Consider the following 19369-nt stretch of genomic DNA (forward strand, 5'->3'; position numbering starts at 1 on the left):
GTAACACACAGCGCTGTGCCATCAGTTTCGGATTTTGATATAGAATATATACAAATCCGTTAATGAACTTACACTTATATCTCATTGAATATTTATTAAATAAACAAATACATTTTTTAAAGGATTTTTTAATGGATGCTCATTTTAAATAAATCTCACGTACCCCCTGGAGAGCCTTCACATACCCCAGGGGTACACTACCCCCATTTGAAAACCACTGCTAACGAGCTCTGTCTGGGAGTTAAGCAATTGTATTTCAAGAGTCCTACATTCCTCAAGATACTCATGTGAAAACATTTGGAGAAAGGCTGACACATTGGGTTGATGTGATTCCTCCATCTCTGGTATTTCCAGAGCAGCACATTTTTGCAGCCTGAAACCTCACTAAAACCCAGATAGAATATATAAGTCATAAGATAAATTAGCCAAAATTGTCTTGAGTATTTGTTTACCTGATTTTACTTGAATTGTCTCGTTATTTCTTTTTTCATACATAACTGTGTGCTACGTTCCCCGATTAACGTCTTAAGTTGTGCTATGATACCGAACGTTATGCCAGCTATATAGACAAAGGATTCATTTGACTGTCAATGTGAACTGAAAAAGACTGTTATGTAACGTGAGCTATCTGGTTCACCGTGAAATTTGGTGGAGTCTTCCTTGCGGTTAGCTAGCTCGTCAACTTTACCGCGCTAATTAGATAGTTTACGATGTCCAGTGTTTTGGATTATCAAGAAATCCTGTTTAGATTAACTTGTGGCCACACTGCCCGTGTACCGTGAAACATTTTGCCGTGTGCTACGGAGTAGCTTAGAATATAGAATATATTCATTCAGATGATGTTGTCATGAATCCGATATGTTTTGACCACATATGGTAAATGAGAAGGTTTGAAACTGGATTGAAAATGTAAACATTGCGGCATTCACGAGGACAGCTACGTGTTCTCTTCCCATTCTCGCTTGATGAACCGAAACACCGGTAAAGTTGGCGAGCAAGCTAACGGGACTGTGTCATTTACACACAGCGGTGCCTGGCATAGGAGCCAGAGGTCATCCAGACACAGTGATCTCTCTCTATAATAGTTACACCAAATATATGTCTGTTATGTAAATGTGTCCTGTATATTTATCAGTTTGTGTAGCCGTAGTGGAATGCAGCTCAACTTACCTGCCTCGGGCGTCAGGTGGATGGAGCAGCGAGAATTGAAGAAGGCGGGAAAAAGGGCTACGGACATGCTGGCTTGATTTAAACTTTGATATCAATATTTATTTTAATAAAAGATAGAAAATGATATAACAGTTACAAAACGCAACTTTAAAAATATTTAGTATGAAAACTGAGAACTTAGGAGAATAGAGGCTTTACTGAAAGTGCGGACATAATAATTCACTCAACTACACCTAAGTATTGCTACGACCTTCACCTAACACGTCCAGAACGCATCTGCTGACCTCTTGCTCCTTGGTCCTATTTCTAACCTTTTGACCCACCTTACAAGACGCTGCGGGCAAATGAGCTTTCTCCATGCCCAAATTCCTTATTCCTCCTTTCTCAACTTCTCCTTTTTGACACACACGCTCTTTACAAACCTCTATTTCCCCATAGTTCTCAGTTTGATACATTTATTCAAAACCATGAAGGATCTATCCGGCTGTCTTCTGCCCCCCTTCCCCTAAGGTAGTTCTGCTTCCAGCTGCTCTTACTTCGCCTTTTTCTATCTAAAGCCCTTTTGCTGAATCGGCTGTAAGATATGGGGCCTCTTCCTATGCCCACGCATGGTATTACCTTCCTCCTGCGAGGCCTATAGTGACCAGCCAGACTCCTGCGTTGATAAGAAATTCACATAAATTTCAAGTTATCCAACAGAGTTTTTGGCCTGACAAGGATAACCTCCATCTGTGGCATACTTAATCAACTTGACTCTGGAGCAGCCCTTTGGATCCATCTCATATGAATCAAAGCACGGGAGAACTATATCTTCTTCTTTAGAAGCAAACACAGTCTCAACCACTGGTGAGGTGTCTTAAAAATGATAAAAGATAAAGAATGCCTTTAAGAATAAGACCCAGAGTATATTGTTTATAGGGGTTTAGATAGCATCCAAGTATAAGGCAGATAATGCAAGATGTTACAATAAACAGCAGATGATTAAAATATAGTTTATAGGAGTTTAGATAGCATCTAAGTATAAGGCAGATAATTCAAGATTTTACAATAAACAGCAGATGATTCAAATATAGTTTTACATCCTTCATTAACTAAGTATATGTATGCCACCTTTTAAGTAAAATAAAAGTCACAGTTGTTATAGCGAATACTTCTTTAGGATACTGACTATCAAAAAAGTTAATTACATTTTGAATGAGGTAAAGTAATTAGTTTAGTAAAGTAACTCAGTGACCCACTCACCTCTGCATTCTGATGAGACTACTAACAGAACGAATACGAGGAGACCGTGGAGATAGAAACGTGCCATTTTTTAAGTACTGTAGCCAAGTGAAGTGACGAAATATTATTCTCTTCGATGCTTTCTTTTGGTCTCCACCTAGGTTTTCTGAGTCACACAGAAGTCTCAACATGAAACTACCTGCATGGACAAACTGTTTTTTGTTCCGTTTACCTAAATGTGTGGTCAATAGAGCCCCCAAGTGGCAAGAACAAGACTTTACATCAAGTTGACAATGGAACACAAGAGCACCAGGTATTGAGGTCACATTTAAAATTGAGTTGGGTAAGTAGTACTTGCTCCTCCCTAATTGCTCCTCGAGGTGCCCTTGAGCAAGGCATTCAACCACCAACCGCTCCAGTGGAGCTGCACAGTGGCTGTCAGACACTGGGCAGCCTCTGTGCGTGTGACTGCGGTTACATGGTGTGAATGAAGCATTTCTTGGAGAAAAGAGCATCACTTTTTGTTCAAACTTGCCTTATAAGCAGACTATTACTGCAGATGAATGGGCATTGTTCACACATTTCTCCTTGCTGCATCACTCTTCAATCCTTATTTCTAATGTCAACTTTACTTTTAAACTGATGGAGATGCATCACTTTTCCACGTAGACTGTATTTGATCTGATAAATTACATCACAGATGCCCTGCATGAAAACTACTCTAATTGAGCAGTAAAGCCATGTTTTTCCTACTATGTCTGGTTGATTTGAGGCTGTGTGAGTGTTGTACTTTGCATTCTGACCTTTGTTTTGTTGTAGCCTTAAATACTACTGAGGAACCTCACTAATGCAAACCGAAACTTTGTCACTTCACTTCCTCTTGTTGCTCAATTTAGAGAAACACCATCATAGCTTTTAACACTTTCAGTGTTCGGAGGCTCTCGTGCTGACAGAATGGACAACATTGCTCAAGGTTAGTTTGCCTTTTTTCTGCGAATTCTGTTTGTCATTTCACATTCTTTATATTGTCTTACATATCATTTCACAGGAGGTAAAGCATACGGTTTTCTCAAGTCTCAACAGGAAGAAAAACTGGACTCTATCAATGAGGTGAGTTATCTTTACAAAAGGTCATTGAGTTTCATTAAAGATAACTGGCTTTCAAACATTATTTTACTACACACAAAACCATGTGACCTCTATGATACCAATAATAATAAGTCTGATTGATTTGTTATATTTGGTATCAATCCCCTAGGCTTTTCTCTCAGACACCAAGTATGCAGAAGAGGAAGACCTAGGTTCAAAGCTTGACATGTTTAAAAGTGAGTATTAAAGGACTACCAGTCACTCCTCAGTTTATTATTTTATTTAGAGTCATACATTTTGGAATGAGATTGCATTTGCTTGTATTACAGAGAAATACATGGAATTTGATCTTAACGACAAAGGAGAAATAGGTATAATTGCACTAAAATATTGCACAAAATATTTGTTGCTACAATTTGCAACTCTTCACAGACTTTATATAGATTAGCAATTTGTACTTATTTCTGTCTGTTAACTATCAACTTTATAGATTTAATGGGGTTAAAACGAATGCTGGAAAAACTCGGATTGGCCAAGACTCACTTAGAGCTGAAAAAGATGATGGCAGAGGTTGTTGGAGGCACTTCGAAAGACACTATAGGTTACAATGACTTCCTGAATATGATGCTGGGGAAAAGAAATGGAATTCTTAAACTGTAAGTAAATACATTACAAAGATTGTTGTTTCTCAATCACAATTAAAACTTCAAAAACTAAATTGGTTCAATCGTTAAAAAGTACCTGAAAGTAGATGTCTAATGATTGTTTACTGCAACAATAGTACTCTCTATGCCAGGGGTCTCAAACTCAATTTGGCTTGGGGCCACTGCTGGTATTGTGATCTCATCGGAGGGCCACACAGAAAGCGCAATTTATTTATTTTTCATTCGTAACATATTTTCGTCATAAAAAAGGCAACCAGCAGTTTCTATACATTTTTATAATAGTTTTTAACAGTGCAAATATATTTTATTTTTTTAAATAACTTATTTAACTGCACCGAACCAACAAATGCAATCCCTGAATACATTTGTACTTTATTCTATTTCTTGCCAGACACCTGGCAGCGCTTTTGCTCACACAGCTGAGCCACATTGACCCTGATCCAGGTCACAGTATAGAAACCCTGATCCAGGTCACAGTATAGAAACCCTGATCCAGGTCACAGTGAAACCCTGATCCAGGTCACAGTGAAACCCTGATCTTGGTCACAGTGAAACCCTGATCCAGGTCACAGTGAAACCCTGAGCACAGGTTCACGATGGCCATCACTAAGCCTGGACCTGTACTTGCATTTGTTAAAGTTCATAGTCGAGAAAGGTTTCTCACAGATATGTGCTTCCAAAAAGGTACATTACCCGACTGATCACTTTTGTCAGCTCAGGGAAGGATGGAGCCAATTCTCTCAGAAATGGTTTAGCTTTTAGATCACTGTTGCAAGTCCATAAGTTCTATTTGCAACAGACTCGGGACTGAGAAATGACTTCATACTACAGATGTGGGGTGGGGTGTATGTACATAAAAACAAATATTAAAACATTAATATTACAACAGTTTTTGTTTTCAAACAAAATATTTACTATATATTTGAGACAAAATATGTTATATAGAAAAACAAACTATTTACAATGTTTACACAATGTGCATGTTTCAGTACGAAGAACAGTTTTTAGAACAAGAACAACATATGTACTCTGTATCTATGTGTGTACTATGTACACTGCAAGTTTTTATTTTCTCAGGTAGTAGTGTGTTGTCTGTCTAAATAAAAACCAGGGCGAAACCTCCAGACTTTGGTGCATCTAGCAGCATCTGAATCTATTAATATAAACGTCCAGTAAATGTTATCTTACGGGGCCTCAGAAAAACGCGTGGGCCGCACTAACACTAAACTTTGATGTCAAGTAGGGGGCCACAAAATATCGTCTCGCGGGCCGCAATTGGCCCGCAAGTTTGAGACCCCTGCTCTATGCTGTCTGAAGTTTACAAATCTAATGTATTGTATAGCAACTGACATGTCATTTTCTTCATTATAGGATCTTGATGTTTGAAGGCATGGGAAAGGAGCAGGAGCACAAAGATGTTGCACCACCTCGTCGCAAAACCTTTTCAGACCTGCCTTGAAAGAGCAATTCATCCCAGCAGGGATTACTTTTTCCAGATTTGAACAAAACCCAGATCTTTAAAATGGCAATAAAAAATAAACATCACACAAACTGTATAATGTATATAATGTATGAATGAATGGTACCAACGTGAAATGCTTTGTAAATAGTGGGCTACCAAAGCCATATGATGTTGCTTCTGCTACTCATTTTAGTACAACACAGGGCCTAATAATATCTGGACTCTTCATGGTCTTAGTCATGTCAGACAAAATACCATAATATTGCTGCAAAAAACATATAGAAATATCACTAAAGACCATCATTGAAAGTATCAATTCAGTATACCATATTTTTGATAGAAATTCATTACAAAGTGATTGTAAAGTAAATTATATTTGGTTCATGTTCAAAATTAGACACATGTTTTGTGACATCTCTGAGATGTGCTCTGACAATATGCGTCATGAGGAACTTTATTTTGAAAACTTTGGCTGACCGGAAGACGTATTTGTTATTAAACGAGGATAAACTAGCTAAGATTGCAAGTTGATGCGTTAACTAATATAGAAAGAAGGGTGAGTAAAAGTGACTCTTTGTGAATAGGATAGAATAGACAGCACCTCTAATGTTGAATACATATTGCTGTTACAATAATAAATGCCACACTATCTGTACTATACGTGTAATAGCTAGCGGACGCGAGCAAGCGAGCTAACGTTAGCAGCAGGTTTGAGACGCAAACTCAAGGTTTAGTGATGCATTCAAATCACATTTCTGTTCAAATTTTGCGAGATAACACACCCAGTTTGTTGCTACTAAAATTGACACTATTTAATCTGTGGTCGTACACTTTAAAACTCAGGAATGTGAACTGAAGGACGTAGCTAACACTTTAATATCGGTCCATTGCGACTGTGGTTTGGTTTGTCAGGAGGATGAGCAGCTCAGAGGAGGTGTCCTGGATATCCTGGTTTTGTGGACTCAGAGGGAATGAGTTCTTCTGCGAGGTTAGTCCCCGGATTATTTTTAAACTCGGATTTTAGAATGGGAATTTACCACTAATTTGCCTCCGACAAACTAGAAGTTTTCCAATATTCACAGATCCACTGAAGGAAAACAATTGAGATGGGTGCACTTTGCATGAAGTTGTAATGGAGGCGAATGCCTTTCAGATAATTTTTTGACACAAACGACAGTTTACTGACAATTTTGTAAAAAGCGAACAGTTGCAAGAGCGAGTGGCTCTCGTTCGGCACCCGTCGTGACGCAGTGAGCTGAGCGGGCGGGGCCACATTTCGAGAGAACGCTCATTGTTTTCACGACAGCTGCCGTAAATTTTGTTTTTTATGATTTTTTTTTAATTGAGTCACTTGAGCCACGTTGGACTTTTTTTGTGCCTAGCAATAACAATACACCCGGCTATAATAATGAAAATACATTTGTTTTATTATTATTTTAAATGATATAAAATAGGTTTAAAATAAGTCATAGTTGAGTGGTTATGCCTAAATGTTAAAATATTAAATCCATATTAAATCAAAGTCTGAAAATATCTTCACTTCTTCTGCTTAGATTTAGGTATCAGTAGGTGCCACACACATACTGCCACAGGACGGCCACTTTGTCACTGTTGTTTGTAAACCACTTATCCCCCATTGCAATAAGTAAGATGCCGTAAAGCCACCCTGGAACCTACTGACATCTGACGGGCAGCAGAGTTAAGCCTGGCAGTCTCTGGCAGCTCGTGACACTCTGTGGCAGCTACTACCCATAAAAAATAAATTCAGGCTAGTACATTCAATATTTTATGAAATATAAGCGTAATTATTATAAAGAGATGCAGTAGTAGATGTAAATATCATAACATAATAAAATTGAATAATAATACTAGTAATAGCCTATGTAGGCTGATAAATAGAATATATAATGTTGTGTTTACAGTATTGTGCAATTAAGCTATAACTATATTATCGCTAAATACTTTCAACTTCAAATTGAATTATTCTTGAATAGTTTCTATATTGTATAGTTTTTATTTTATAAGATGCTATGTATCAATCTCAGAATCAGCTTTATTGGCCATGTATGTTTACACATACATGGAATTTGACTCTGGTTTCACGTAGCTCTTCGTACTTATATACATACACAATATACAAGATAAATATAAAAAGACATTAAAGACAGAGACAATTAAAGACAACAGTAGTCAGAGTCGTGCAGATGGAGGAGTCTGATTAATTGTCTATCTATCTATCTATCTATCTATCTATCTATCTATCTATCTATCTGTGCACTTAGGTATTGACGATGCAGTTACTTAGAAGGTTCAGTTTGAAACTCGGTGCTCAACAGAGATTCTATATATTCTTCTTATATTTTAGGTTGCTTTCTTCATTGGCAGCATCTAAATGCTCTTGTATAATGCTTTCCTATCAATGTGCTGTAGCAGTGGGATGTTGCTTGCATCAGTAAATAATGCCATTAACAGCCATTCATTGTCTCCAACCGCATGCTACAGGTTGATGAAGACTACATACAGGACAAGTTCAACCTGACCGGTTTGAATGAGCAGGTGCCTCACTATCGGCAGGCTTTGGACATGATTCTCGACCTGGAGCCAGGTGAGAATATTGAGGAAGTAGCGGTTCCCACATGTGACAATAAAGTGCCTTAATGACTTTAATTTGACAGACGAGGAACTTGAAGATAACCCCAATCAGAGTGACTTGATAGAGCAGGCAGCAGAGATGCTCTACGGGCTCATACACGCACGATACATCCTCACAAACAGAGGCATTGCACAGATGGTAGGCTCTCACCTAATTATTTCAAATCTTTTCACGCTTCATGACATGAATCAACAGGGATTTCTAAATGTGTTGTTTTCCATAGTTGGAAAAGTATCAACAAGGGGATTTTGGCTATTGCCCAAGAGTCTATTGTGAGAATCAACCAATGCTTCCTATTGGTAAGTATTCTCTGCTGTATCTTTGACCTCAGTCAGTGGCTATGAAGACATACTCAACTATCCCTTGTCTGATGCAGGTTTGTCAGACATCCCTGGAGAAGCAATGGTGAAGCTTTATTGCCCAAAGTGCATGGATGTTTACACCCCCAAATCCTCCAGACACCACCACACAGATGGAGCCTATTTTGGGACAGGGTTCCCCCACATGCTGTTCATGGTGCACCCAGAGTATCGCCCAAAGCGACCAGCCAACCAGTTTGTGCCAAGGTGCGTTTGATATATTATTTGTTTTTAGAGTTTAGTTTAGATTTGTCCTGTTTGTGTCATCATTTAAAAGCATTGATCCGTTTACGGTATCTGTACTGAAACGGTTATTGTAAGTCAGTTATCACACTCATGTCAAAAGACTCATCCTTTGAGCTCAGAGAAGGATTACCTTTTGTCCAGGAGGTGATTGTGTTTCTTTTTTTTCCCCAGGCTATATGGTTTCAAAATTCACCCAATGGCTTATCAACTCCAACTTCAGGCTGCGTCAAGTTTCAAGAGCCCAGTCAAGACAATTCGCTAGAACACCGCTTTGACCAACACAATGGACTTAAAGAATTGTCTGTCTACTACTTGTTTGAAGGAATGATTTTTATATATATATATATATATATATATATATATATATATATATATATATATATATATATATATATATATATATTTGTATATATATATATATATATATATATATATATATATATATATATATATATATATATATATATATATTCCCAATGAATGCCTGTACAGTTTCCCAAACGCACCTTGACAGTTTCAGATTCAGACATTTCCTCATTTATTGAAACACCGTACACGTTGAGCAGGTTATTTTTTTCTGTATTAAAACGTGTAACTAATTCCAAAGGGTCAATCTCCTGGTAGTGTTTAACTTTAGTTTATGTCTATCCAGCTTTGCACATTTTAGGGTTGTTTCCTCAGAGAAAAAAAAAAGTGTCTTTAACTCCGTGACGATGGAGGCTCCGGTGTGCTTTGTGGCTACAGGGAGTGGATGTAACAGACGCCTTGCCACCAGCCCGACAGGGTTGCCTTATCACTGATAGTCAGTCCATACTTTTGAAAGTTAACATTAAATCACGTTAACATAATATTTTATGCTGTTAAGATGAAGGATTTTATTTGAAAACAGCAATGAGTGTAAATGTGATCAGGTGCTATTTCCAAGAAACAATGAATACCATATTAGAGGAAGCCCGTAAAAAAAAATGGAACTGTGCTTGATTTAAATTGTATTAAGCTGTTAAGTTTTCTTAAAATTTAGACACTGTTTGTACTTGATTGTTTAGGCAAATGTACCATGATTTTAGTATATTACAATCTTGACAGATGTGACATCTTTTAATCTCAAGAGTTAGGTGTTGTTTGAACATGCAGCAACATCAACTGTGGAGCAAGTGAACGGCATTAAATATTTATTTCTTACCAAGATCTTTCGTATGTTCAAAATTGCATGCTTCTTCACACAGAGACTGCCAAATAAAATGCAGAGCAATGCACATTTTATTTTTTCATAAAAAGACAGGGATAAGTCACAAAGCAACAATATTTTCCATTCTCTAAAAACTATTTTCTTTTTTGTGAAATTCTACATTTTCTTCCAGGCGAGGTTTCTGTTGTTGTCCATGTAGCTACAATACCAATGGCTTCTTTTTGGGTAAAAAAAGAACGAAAAGTTGGCTAACAAACATGCTATCTAAAAGGAATTCATATATTTTAAGCATTTTCTCTTCTATGAAAAAGCACAAGAAACAGCAAGTGAGAGCAATCTACTTCGACTATGTGGTAAAAAGGCTTTACAAACTTGGTTGATAGTTAATGCAATACTTAACCTTGTGACATCTCTAGTGGAAGCCTGGAAACCAGCGTGTGTTGAAACATCACAGTACGTCAAATCACACAAGACAGTTCCTACTTTACAAATAAATTACTGTATAGTAGTAGAACATGTAAAAAAAGACAACTTGTGCTCGTGCTCCTATGAGAGAAAAGCCACACACACTGGGACAGCTGCCTTCACCCCTTACAAGTGCGGGTACTGTGACAGACGAGCTCCGTATTCATTGACCTCACTTGGCTGAACATGAATGTACATTTAAAGTAGGGACTGATATACATATATAGACATTCCTCGTACAATCATAAGGAGGTCTGTAGTCTTACAAAGAATATCAAAACCTGAGTTAAACAGACCAAAGCAAATATTTTCTTATCAACCAAATATATTCAAAGCAATTATGAATTTTATGCTACTGAACAAAACATGGGACTGAGGGAAGCACTCCGTTGTTATGTGGAAACTGAACGGTTTGATAAACTCGGTGGACTACAAGAGGAAGCGAATAAGAATGATTCAGAGGCTCAGGCCTTAAGCAGAGACCTCACGATTCAGTAAACAGCACAGTGGTAACCTACAATTTAATGAGCAGATGGATGAATAACTTAAAAACCTCAAATTTGTACAAATACTATAAAAGCATTAATTCTATAAAATAGAAAATATTTCAAAATAGATCCATTTTTAATTTAAACTTTACAATAATGTGTAGGCTGCCGGTTCTTGGCTGGTTCGGCAAGAAAATATGTTTCGGTTTTTGTTTTTGTACCTGAGCAGTGAACTAAGCAAAAAGCTGTCCAAATTTGAGCACAGAATATCTTTGTCCACTTTTTGATGCAAGGTCATGTAATGTAATTTAAAAAAAAAAAATGCCTCTCCTGAATTAAATAGACAAGTAAACAACAACAACAAAATAATTCCCTTGAATGTAGTCTTAACGTTCCCCTAGCAGCACCAAGGGAATACATGCTGATGATGGTGTCTAAACTAGAATGAAAACAGAGCGTTTATATAAAATTAACAATGTAAAAACCACTAGGGAAATACAAGCATTTAAAATCAAACATAACTGAAATCCCTCACCTGAAAATGCTGGGATTTTTTTTACCAATAAAAGTGTGTTCACTAAGCTTTTTTAAAACCTGGGTGAGATAAGCATTTGATCCAACTAGAGTGCTGTGAAGCCCTCCTCTACACACAACTGAAAAAAAACAAACAAAAAGGATCTACTAAGATTTATCTACTGAATTATCCATAATATTAGGTGCAGATTTAGGGGATAGTTTTGGGATATGTGTGCGTAGATAGAGCTGGTCGGAGGTGAAGAGTCAAAGGAATAGATGCAGGTGGTGATTCAGTTACAATGCTGATGCTCCGCCGCCTTTCTCCTGCAAGACAGACATTATGTACACTTGTATTAGTCTTAATATGAATTTATTACGTTTCATTAGATGATACTTAAAAATACATTTCTCCCAGTTTTCAGTCTCCATGCTAAGCTAAGCTAGCCTCCTCCATATTGCTCCGTATTCGCTAGAAAGATATGAAAGTATCGATCTTCTCGTCCAACTCTCAGCAAGAAGGCAAATCAGGCTATTTCCCTAACTGTCAAACTAGTCCTTTAATATTCTGTTCATTACTGTTCTGTGTCATGGGCAGAGTGTTTTGTACCTGATCTTGGTCGATGTCAGAGTCGGCAGTTATGACGATTCTCTTCTCCACACGGGTCTCCGAAGATCCGCTTTTCACTACCTGGTGGTGGAAAGAAACTATGTCATTGAGGGGAAAATAAAATACAATATAAAAATCACCACAAAGCAAGACTCTACTGCTGACCTTTGAGATGTGAGTGGTAGTGGTGGTGACTGTGGTGCCACTGGTGGTCTCGGAGGTAAAGGTCTTGGAGCTGCACACAGTTGTGTCCTCTTTGTCCTCGTCTGTCCCATCAACCTGAGAAAAGAAAAGAAAAAGACCAAAACAGGGTAGACTGAGTAATCCTTTTTCGATAATGTGACCTTGAGCTTCAACCAGGTGCAGTGCTGCTTTATTCTTATTCTGGAGGCCTCCTCCCAGACTAAAGTGCCGATATCTCCTCCATGCAAACAGACCGTCTATAGCGGAGACAGATCTGGGCTGAGCAGGTGCTGGAGCCCCTACCTTTGAAGACTCATAGATGACGGTCTTGGTCGGGACGATAGGGACCTCTGTGGTGGAGATGCCACCGGGTAAGGAGGCGGAGACAGCTGTGATGGTGACTGTCTGGGTCTGCACCAGAGGCGGCTGTGGACGGGAGCATAGCCCCATGAGTGGCTGTTGAACCAGACACTTCACACCTCACACCTCACAGACAACCAATTTCTTTTACACCATGCATTCTTTCTACGCCGTCGTCTGTGTGAAGTCGTCTTCACTGCGACAGCCATTTCCTCTCACCGAGATGTGCTTACGATTTTTTTGGGAAATGACAGAATTGCCGTGTTATTTCCCTTCCCTCCACCAACCACTTGAAAAGAAACCAGGAGACGGAAAGCCATACGTGGGTTGCAAAGATGGTGAAAGTAAAAGTCAAAGTGTATAACAGGACATTTTGAGGCGGAGAAGAAGGTGCTAGTGTGACAGCAACCCATCACCAAAGCTGAGAACACACCACTGTGCAACACCCAAGTATTCACAAGTTTCGATTTGTTATGGTGCTGCAAAGGAGTGATTAAGAGTGCCCGCCTTGAAATCATTCAGAGGCCAAGCAGAGACGGAGTCAGCGTCACCCTGGGGGGGCTACCTGGAAGCAGCGTACAATCGGGGGACCATCGCTCCTGAAACAGGAAGCTGGGGAAGATCCAACAATCTTTCCAGAGCACACCGACACTTCAGGACATGGTCCTTCTTCCTCCTGGGTCCAACCTAATGCCCGACAGCAGGGGTCAAGGGAGGCAGGCCGCTGCGCCATCTCCCCCTCTACGATGGGCCCCAAGGAGGTCTCAAATCCTACAACCTCTTCCTGATCGCATGACTCTTCCTCAACGCGAGCATCCCGGGCGTGGACACCATCAGGCTCACTCCTGTGGCTCACAGTGGGACTTGGTACGCCTGAAAAGCCCCAATGGCTGCTGGTTTCCTCATGCGCAGTCTTGGTCTCTGAACCACCGCGAGGGAGACTCATGCACACGCTCTACAAAAGACACAACACAGCCGCTATGTGATCATGGGCAGGTGAAGGATTTTCTACTGACATGGTATGTATCGCCACTTTTACATAGTTTATAATACATGTTAGAAATATTTAACTACGGTATGCATTAATGTGTACAGTATAGCATCCATGTTATGAGGTCCTATCGATCTGTAGGAAGATAATGATGATTTTTGGGGGCCTACATGAGAATTTATAGGACAAAGTTGAGCCCTTCATGACCACAATGTACATGTTTCCTTACTGGTTTCCTCATGACTCTTGCTCCAGAAGGTCACCAAATAAGATGGATACTGAATACAGGTATTCTTCCATATTGTTTATTTCATAAATTAATGTAATTCAGTATGAGTCAGAATGAATGGGTTATTGTTTTAGCTTGAATATGATTGCAATAGGGATTGCAATAATGACATGCCACTCCCTAATTTGGACATCAACTACAAAAAAGTTTTTTTTAATAAAGAAAATCACAAACTTAAGTAACAAATTCACGGAACAAACAATCATATGAACTGTGTATGGAATGCCTTTTATTCTTTGGTCAAAGTTGATTGTCAAAACGTCATGCAACGGGGACTCTCTTGCAGTCGCTACATAATGCCCCGTCAAATACTGGTGAAGGACAAAGAGGTTAATAATTATCACAATTAAGCTGCCTCGAGGAAGTACTGTACGATATATTTCTCAGCAACAAGACTGCCGTTTTTTAGTATTTACTTTAAGTGGGTTCAGAAAAAACGTTTATATATCCAAAATTCACATCACAGTGATCAGCTTAGACAATATCCTTAGATAACTGACAATATAAATGTACCAAAACACATGTATAAAAGCAGGCTTTAAGTGACATGGTCAGACATAAGCCTCCAGATAAAAGTAATTATTTTATGTAATGTTGGTTGACTTAGATTCCAAAAAACAACACACAAAAGTAGTAGTAGTAGCTTGATTGTCATTTCCAGTCCTACTCAAACAGTCTTTGGAGAACAGCTCCGTTTCTGGTTGGAACAAAACCAGGTCAATTGTGCTGCAGTGGGAAATGGAAGGAATGGAAGTCTTGTCCCACAGAGGCCAGAAAAAAAGGGCAGCTTCTCAAGTAGAGCAGAGGATGAGAGATGAATAATGCTACGGTGATGTCGAAGAGGAGGCGAAGGAAGGAGAAGAGGAGAAGAGAAAGCTAAAGGTTTGATGGGTAGATGGACTAGGTGCAGTCTCCGCAGGTCACACTCGCACCTGTGTCGGGTTTCCGGAGAGTCGATACGGCCCCTCAGCTGCGCTTGGAGTAGAAGTCTAGCAGGGGGCCGCGTGGGAGGCGGATGACAAACTGAGGAGGAGGAGGAGGAGGAGGAGGAGGAGGAGGAGCAGGAGGAGGAGGAAAGAGAGATGAGAGGAGGAAGGGATTTTGAAATGACAGAAAATGAACTGAAACTTGTAAAAGCCAGAGTTGAGCTATAACTGATTGTTGAAAATATTTCAATGCAATTTCAATTTCCTCAATGCAGCAGAATGATCTCGGGCCTCTTTGATCTGTCTGGAGGAAGTAGGAAAAACTCCATTCATCTGAAATAGCAGGTCAGGAAGTAGCAAGACCAGTTCTGCTTCTGTGTGTCAAACGTTAAAAGCAACATTATTATCAATGTTGACTTTTATCAAAGTAGGGCTTTAGTCTTGTCAATGTACAGCTGAAGGTTAACTGGAATGACAAACTGGTTTGTAACATGTTTGTCCACTCCAGCAGGCAGACAACGTTTGACCAGTGTCATAATGCTGCTCTGGTGCACTACTGATCTCACTGCAGACACCGACGCTGTCAGTTCTTGCTTTGCTTTGATTTCAATGCAGCTCAAATGCATCCTGACAACATGATGCACTCGGAGGCATTTATCTCCAAGTGCAGAAATGCTTCCTGTCCAAACTGTTTTGCTGCAGTTGAGTTAACGTCTTTCCTAAAGGCATGCACAATGTAGACTACACTTGTTTATTCATGTGACATCAAAGGTTGTGTTTTCTAGTCTGCGGAATAGCCATCATGTGATCTTTTTTACTGTAACATAATAATGAATACTAGTGTAGCACCCCACCACTCTCTAGTACAGTAGATCTAATGATGGGGTGGTTGGGTTATTTTATTTTAAAAAAGGTAGCTACCCAAAGGTTTACCTGTCATGATTGAGAGAATTGAATGATTAAATAATTGACCATATTAGACGTTAAAGAGACTGACCACAGACAACGACTTTCGGTTAACAAACAATTAGTTTACTGTAATAAGAATAATTATTAGTTATATTAAATAACTCTGAAATGTATATCTTGCTACTAGTGTACCCCCAGGGCTACACTAGTAATGACATAATTAAATTAGTTGTATAATGGAGTCCAGTGATAGTTAAATGATTATTGACAAAAGGGAGAGTTGGGCTTAAACTAACTGTGAATACTATTTGGCTCTTCGTGGAAAAACAACTATGTCTTAGAGAAAGCAACAAAAAAAAAAGAGGTGAAATCAGTGTGAAAAGAAAGTGTGCAATGCAAAAAGTATTAAAAGCAAAAAGAATGCTCACCAATAAAGGGAGGACAGAAAAAGGAGAAAAGGTAAATACTGCTCAGTGTCAGAACGTGCAAAAACTCAACTCCGAACCATGCGGTAAGTCTTCAGCGTCAGGGTCTGGCAATCATGCAACACAAACACACACGTCAGGGCTCAGAGGCATCCAATGCAGTTAAGAGGAAGCAAAGTTAGTTCTCAGAGAGCGGACAACCTGTCCCCAAAGATGCCTCAACCACGACAATCCTTTAAAAGGGAAGAGCAAAAATACAGACCCCATTCCCACTGCATTCTTCATACACATGCATGTGTCGCATACCACATGCCATCTCCTTGAACAGGGCCGTACATGCACACATCATCCATTACACTCAGAGTGTAAGAGAACCAGGAATGACAACTGGAAGAGCCTGATCCCTTCTTTTATCGGTCTCTTTTGTTTGAACATATCAGATAAGAAAAGAGTCCAATAGAGGGAAACGATTCAATTTTGGAATTCGCACCAACTTTTACAAACACGAGCAAAAATTTCAGGTTCTTCCGTTCCATTACAAATCCATGAGCACTGCTCACAGTAGTGGAGCCATGTTTTCCAATCCAGTACAATCATCTGGGAAAATGCAGAGCCATGGACCACAAACCTGATGACGCATGTATAAATACAGCTTTAACCAAGTCCATTCAGGAATTGTTAGTCTTCGTGAGGATTTCTAATTCAATATAAATTAAACTTTTTGCTTTCATTTGCTCTAATTCTTGAACTGGCAGACTTGGGTTAAAAAAAGGATTTTGCAGGCGAGTGGTTTCTGTGGGAGACTTACCCCATCAGCACCGGGCAGAGGCTGACCATTGACACCCAGGGTGCGGAACGGAGAGTGCGTGGACAGGCGCTTGTCCCACTCACTGGGCCGGTTCTCCGGGGCGGCTTCCATGAAGTTCCTCTTCAGCTCACTGATGCTGGCATGATGCCTGAGCAGGTCCTCCTGAGGCTTATCAAACTCCTATAGGGAGTCCAGGGGGACAGACAGTGTGGAGACGGGGAGGAGAGGAAGGGGAAGATGGCGCCAGGAAATCAAAGAAAAAAAAAGGGAAGATAGAAAGTTGTATGGGAAGGGAAAGGGAAGGTGAAGGATATGTTCGAGGTTGAGAGAGATTAACAAACAGGAGAGAAAAAAGAAAAGTGGCAGTCAGATTATGATGGGTTTTTTTCTGTACAATTTGATTTATTGCTGATCAAAAAAACAAGCAGAAGCAGGGTTAATTGGTGATTCTAAAGGAATGTAAATTAATCGGGATGATTAATCGCAATGATCAAATTGTGGCTTCTTGATAGATTATCAGCGACTCCTTCTGAAAATAAATACCAAGCGTGGCCGCTGATTCATGAGACCAGCCTGGTTTACAAGGGGAAGATTCACAGGAGTCATTGCTGTGATTTATCAGAGTCGATTCTTTTTTGGGTAGGCAGGAGATATAATTACACAACGCTGCATTAATGGTCTATTCGTAGCATTAGGTTTGCAGTGAAACACGGCGTGAAAACAAGCTGCAAAACCAAAAGCAGGAGAGGCAACAATGGTAGACATGGAACAAATGATCAAAGATGACTGAAAACCTGTTAATTTCACACAAATGAACAAAAGCAGTAGCAGCACTAATTTGGCAACTTTTGGCACCACATTGATCTTTACTTGGATCTGCTAAATATTGACTCCCAACATACAATGATCTAGCCAGTGAACAAAAGTGTTTGTTAACTGTTAATCATAACTTATTGTTGTGCTAAAGAGAAACTCAATGATACGTGTTTCTCCTAATGTCATTCCTTTGGCAAAGATGTATAATTATTTATATTTATATGGTCAAAGATTTAATTTGCATGAATACTGAGAAATTGCAATGCATTACTGCTAAGTTAGAAACTGAGATGGCGGTAAAAGAGCAAAAGCAGGAACAGGAGAATACTGATGAACTGGGAAAATATATATATCAAATAAAAATGGAGCTGCTTGTGAACCGTGACAGATAAAGGATGTCATGAGTACAGCCTCCATAACGAGTTTGAGTACCAATGCAAGTGTAAATTGTAAATTCAACAGGACTCTCCTGAAACAATTGGATTAGAGTTATGTTGCAACACACACACACACACACACAAACATTTATCATGTAATCTACAGCCAATGATTTACGCTGATGCAAAAAAGTGTGAATCATGCCACATGCAAGCGTGATATTAAACAGTAGCCATTGTGCCATTGAGCAAGAAAAAAACAGATAGACTGACATCTCCAGAAGGGATACAAACCTCCAACATTAAAAGGCTATGTCTGATATAAATTGAGTCATCCTCAATTTTCTTAGCTCTTTTCTGTGAAAAATAAAAAGAACAAAAAAGGTGTGGGTTTGTTTCAGTTCCCCTGCATGCTGGCATTAAACTGCCACACGGTGGACATGCATACTACAAACTTCACTACAGTGTTAATATAAAAAGACAGACTGACCATAGGAGCCGAACTGCAAAGTACTAACAAAAGAAACAACCTAAGGCGTAAGATTTCTATTTTCATAATGAGAAAACAAATTAAAGAACAGTAGTGACTGACAGAAAGTTATCATGCCTCTTTAGTAAAGTGCACAAATCTATAATCATGCATGTGTGCATTCCAGGGTTTACAACAATAGCAAGCAATGAGAGGAAATGAGTGCCTTGAAAACGTTCAAACAGCCAATATGTGCAGAAACATTATATTCATATTGCCGTTATATTATTCTGGTATCACCAGTTACATATTCCATCTATTCTTACATTAATTCTATCTTTTAAAATACACTGCATGTGCATTGAACCCGATGTGGATTTCATTAAAGACCTAGCTGTATGGAAGCACAACATGAGAGGAGGGTGAGATTAGTCTTTTGGATGAGAAGCTCGATATTGTCAGAATGGAGGTGGAGAGATGGTGACGGACATGTATACCAGGCTAAGAATCTGACCTTTCGCATTCGCACCACCTCCGTGCTCGTCACCTCAGACTTGTGCTACCCCGGGGAGGAGAGAGGGACACATGTTAGCATCCTCCGCTTGTTGGCTTTACCACTCACATCTCAGCTATAGTGGAAACAAGCCGTCTGAGGGCCGACATGCAGGGGCCCGGAGTCGGACACT

General features: G+C 39.4%; 3 protein-coding genes and 1 long non-coding RNA gene across 5 annotated transcripts in view; 2 read left to right on the plus strand and 2 right to left on the minus strand.

The window, feature by feature from the left end:
- The first annotated feature begins 3318 nt into the window (after window positions 1-3318).
- Window positions 3319-5693, plus strand: LOC306745152 (allograft inflammatory factor 1-like). The gene is made up of 6 exons (XM_079227897.1): window positions 3319-3364; window positions 3440-3501; window positions 3650-3716; window positions 3810-3851; window positions 3971-4136; window positions 5517-5693. Exons 1-6 carry the CDS (start codon window positions 3346-3348, stop codon window positions 5602-5604), a joined length of 444 nt encoding a protein of 147 aa, XP_079084023.1. The 5' UTR covers window positions 3319-3345; the 3' UTR covers window positions 5605-5693.
- A 391-nt stretch (window positions 5694-6084) lies between these two features.
- On the plus strand, window positions 6085-9183 carry LOC306744971 (casein kinase II subunit beta). 2 transcript variants are annotated; one of them, XM_079227682.1, is made up of 7 exons: window positions 6085-6163; window positions 6520-6595; window positions 8110-8212; window positions 8283-8398; window positions 8484-8559; window positions 8637-8826; window positions 9037-9183. In XM_079227682.1, the coding sequence occupies exons 2-7, from the start codon at window positions 6524-6526 to the stop codon at window positions 9125-9127; spliced, it is 648 nt and encodes a 215-aa protein (XP_079083808.1). In that variant the 5' UTR covers window positions 6085-6163; window positions 6520-6523; the 3' UTR covers window positions 9128-9183. The 2 variants fall into 2 exon arrangements, with proteins under 2 accessions (XP_079083808.1, XP_079083809.1); XM_079227683.1 differs by having other exon boundaries at window positions 8298-8398.
- A 183-nt stretch (window positions 9184-9366) lies between these two features.
- On the minus strand, window positions 9367-12410 carry LOC306744763. The gene is made up of 3 exons (XR_013771107.1): window positions 12296-12410; window positions 12131-12211; window positions 9367-11847 (listed from the first exon to the last, which is right to left on the minus strand). It is a non-coding gene; the product is annotated as an uncharacterized lncRNA (long non-coding RNA).
- Window positions 12411-13220: 810 nt separating this feature from the next.
- LOC306744647 (uncharacterized protein) overlaps window positions 13221-19369 on the minus strand; it is a gene marked incomplete at its 3' end in the record, with an annotated part of 28608 nt that continues 22459 nt past the window's right edge. Inside the window, exons 27-30 of the mRNA XM_079227330.1 lie at window positions 19198-19242; window positions 18509-18571; window positions 17022-17201; window positions 13221-13628 (exon numbers count right to left, since the gene is read on the minus strand). Of these exons, the coding sequence (XP_079083456.1) occupies window positions 13221-13628; window positions 17022-17201; window positions 18509-18571; window positions 19198-19242 (696 nt within the window). The remainder of the gene's footprint in view (window positions 13629-17021; window positions 17202-18508; window positions 18572-19197; window positions 19243-19369) is intronic.

The sequence above is a fragment of the Taurulus bubalis genome, assembly GCF_910589615.1.
Source record: "Taurulus bubalis genome assembly, chromosome: 12".
In the NCBI taxonomy this organism is placed as follows: domain Eukaryota; kingdom Metazoa; phylum Chordata; class Actinopteri; order Perciformes; family Cottidae; genus Taurulus; species Taurulus bubalis.

Excerpts from the sequence above, each read along its gene's own strand:
- LOC306745152 (XM_079227897.1), top strand. Across the intron at positions 3,502-3,649 it reads AACTGGACTCTATCAATGAG|GCTTTTCTCTCAGACACCAA; the intron begins GTGAGTTATCTT and ends TCAATCCCCTAG. Across the intron at positions 3,852-3,970 it reads TAACGACAAAGGAGAAATAG|ATTTAATGGGGTTAAAACGA; the intron begins GTATAATTGCAC and ends TCAACTTTATAG.
- LOC306744971 (XM_079227682.1), top strand. The coding sequence starts at position 6,524 with ATGAGCAGCTCAGAGGAGGTGTCCTGGATATCCTGGTTTTGTGGACTC. Across the intron at positions 8,213-8,282 it reads GATTCTCGACCTGGAGCCAG|ACGAGGAACTTGAAGATAAC; the intron begins GTGAGAATATTG and ends TTAATTTGACAG. Across the intron at positions 8,399-8,483 it reads ACAGAGGCATTGCACAGATG|TTGGAAAAGTATCAACAAGG; the intron begins GTAGGCTCTCAC and ends TGTTTTCCATAG.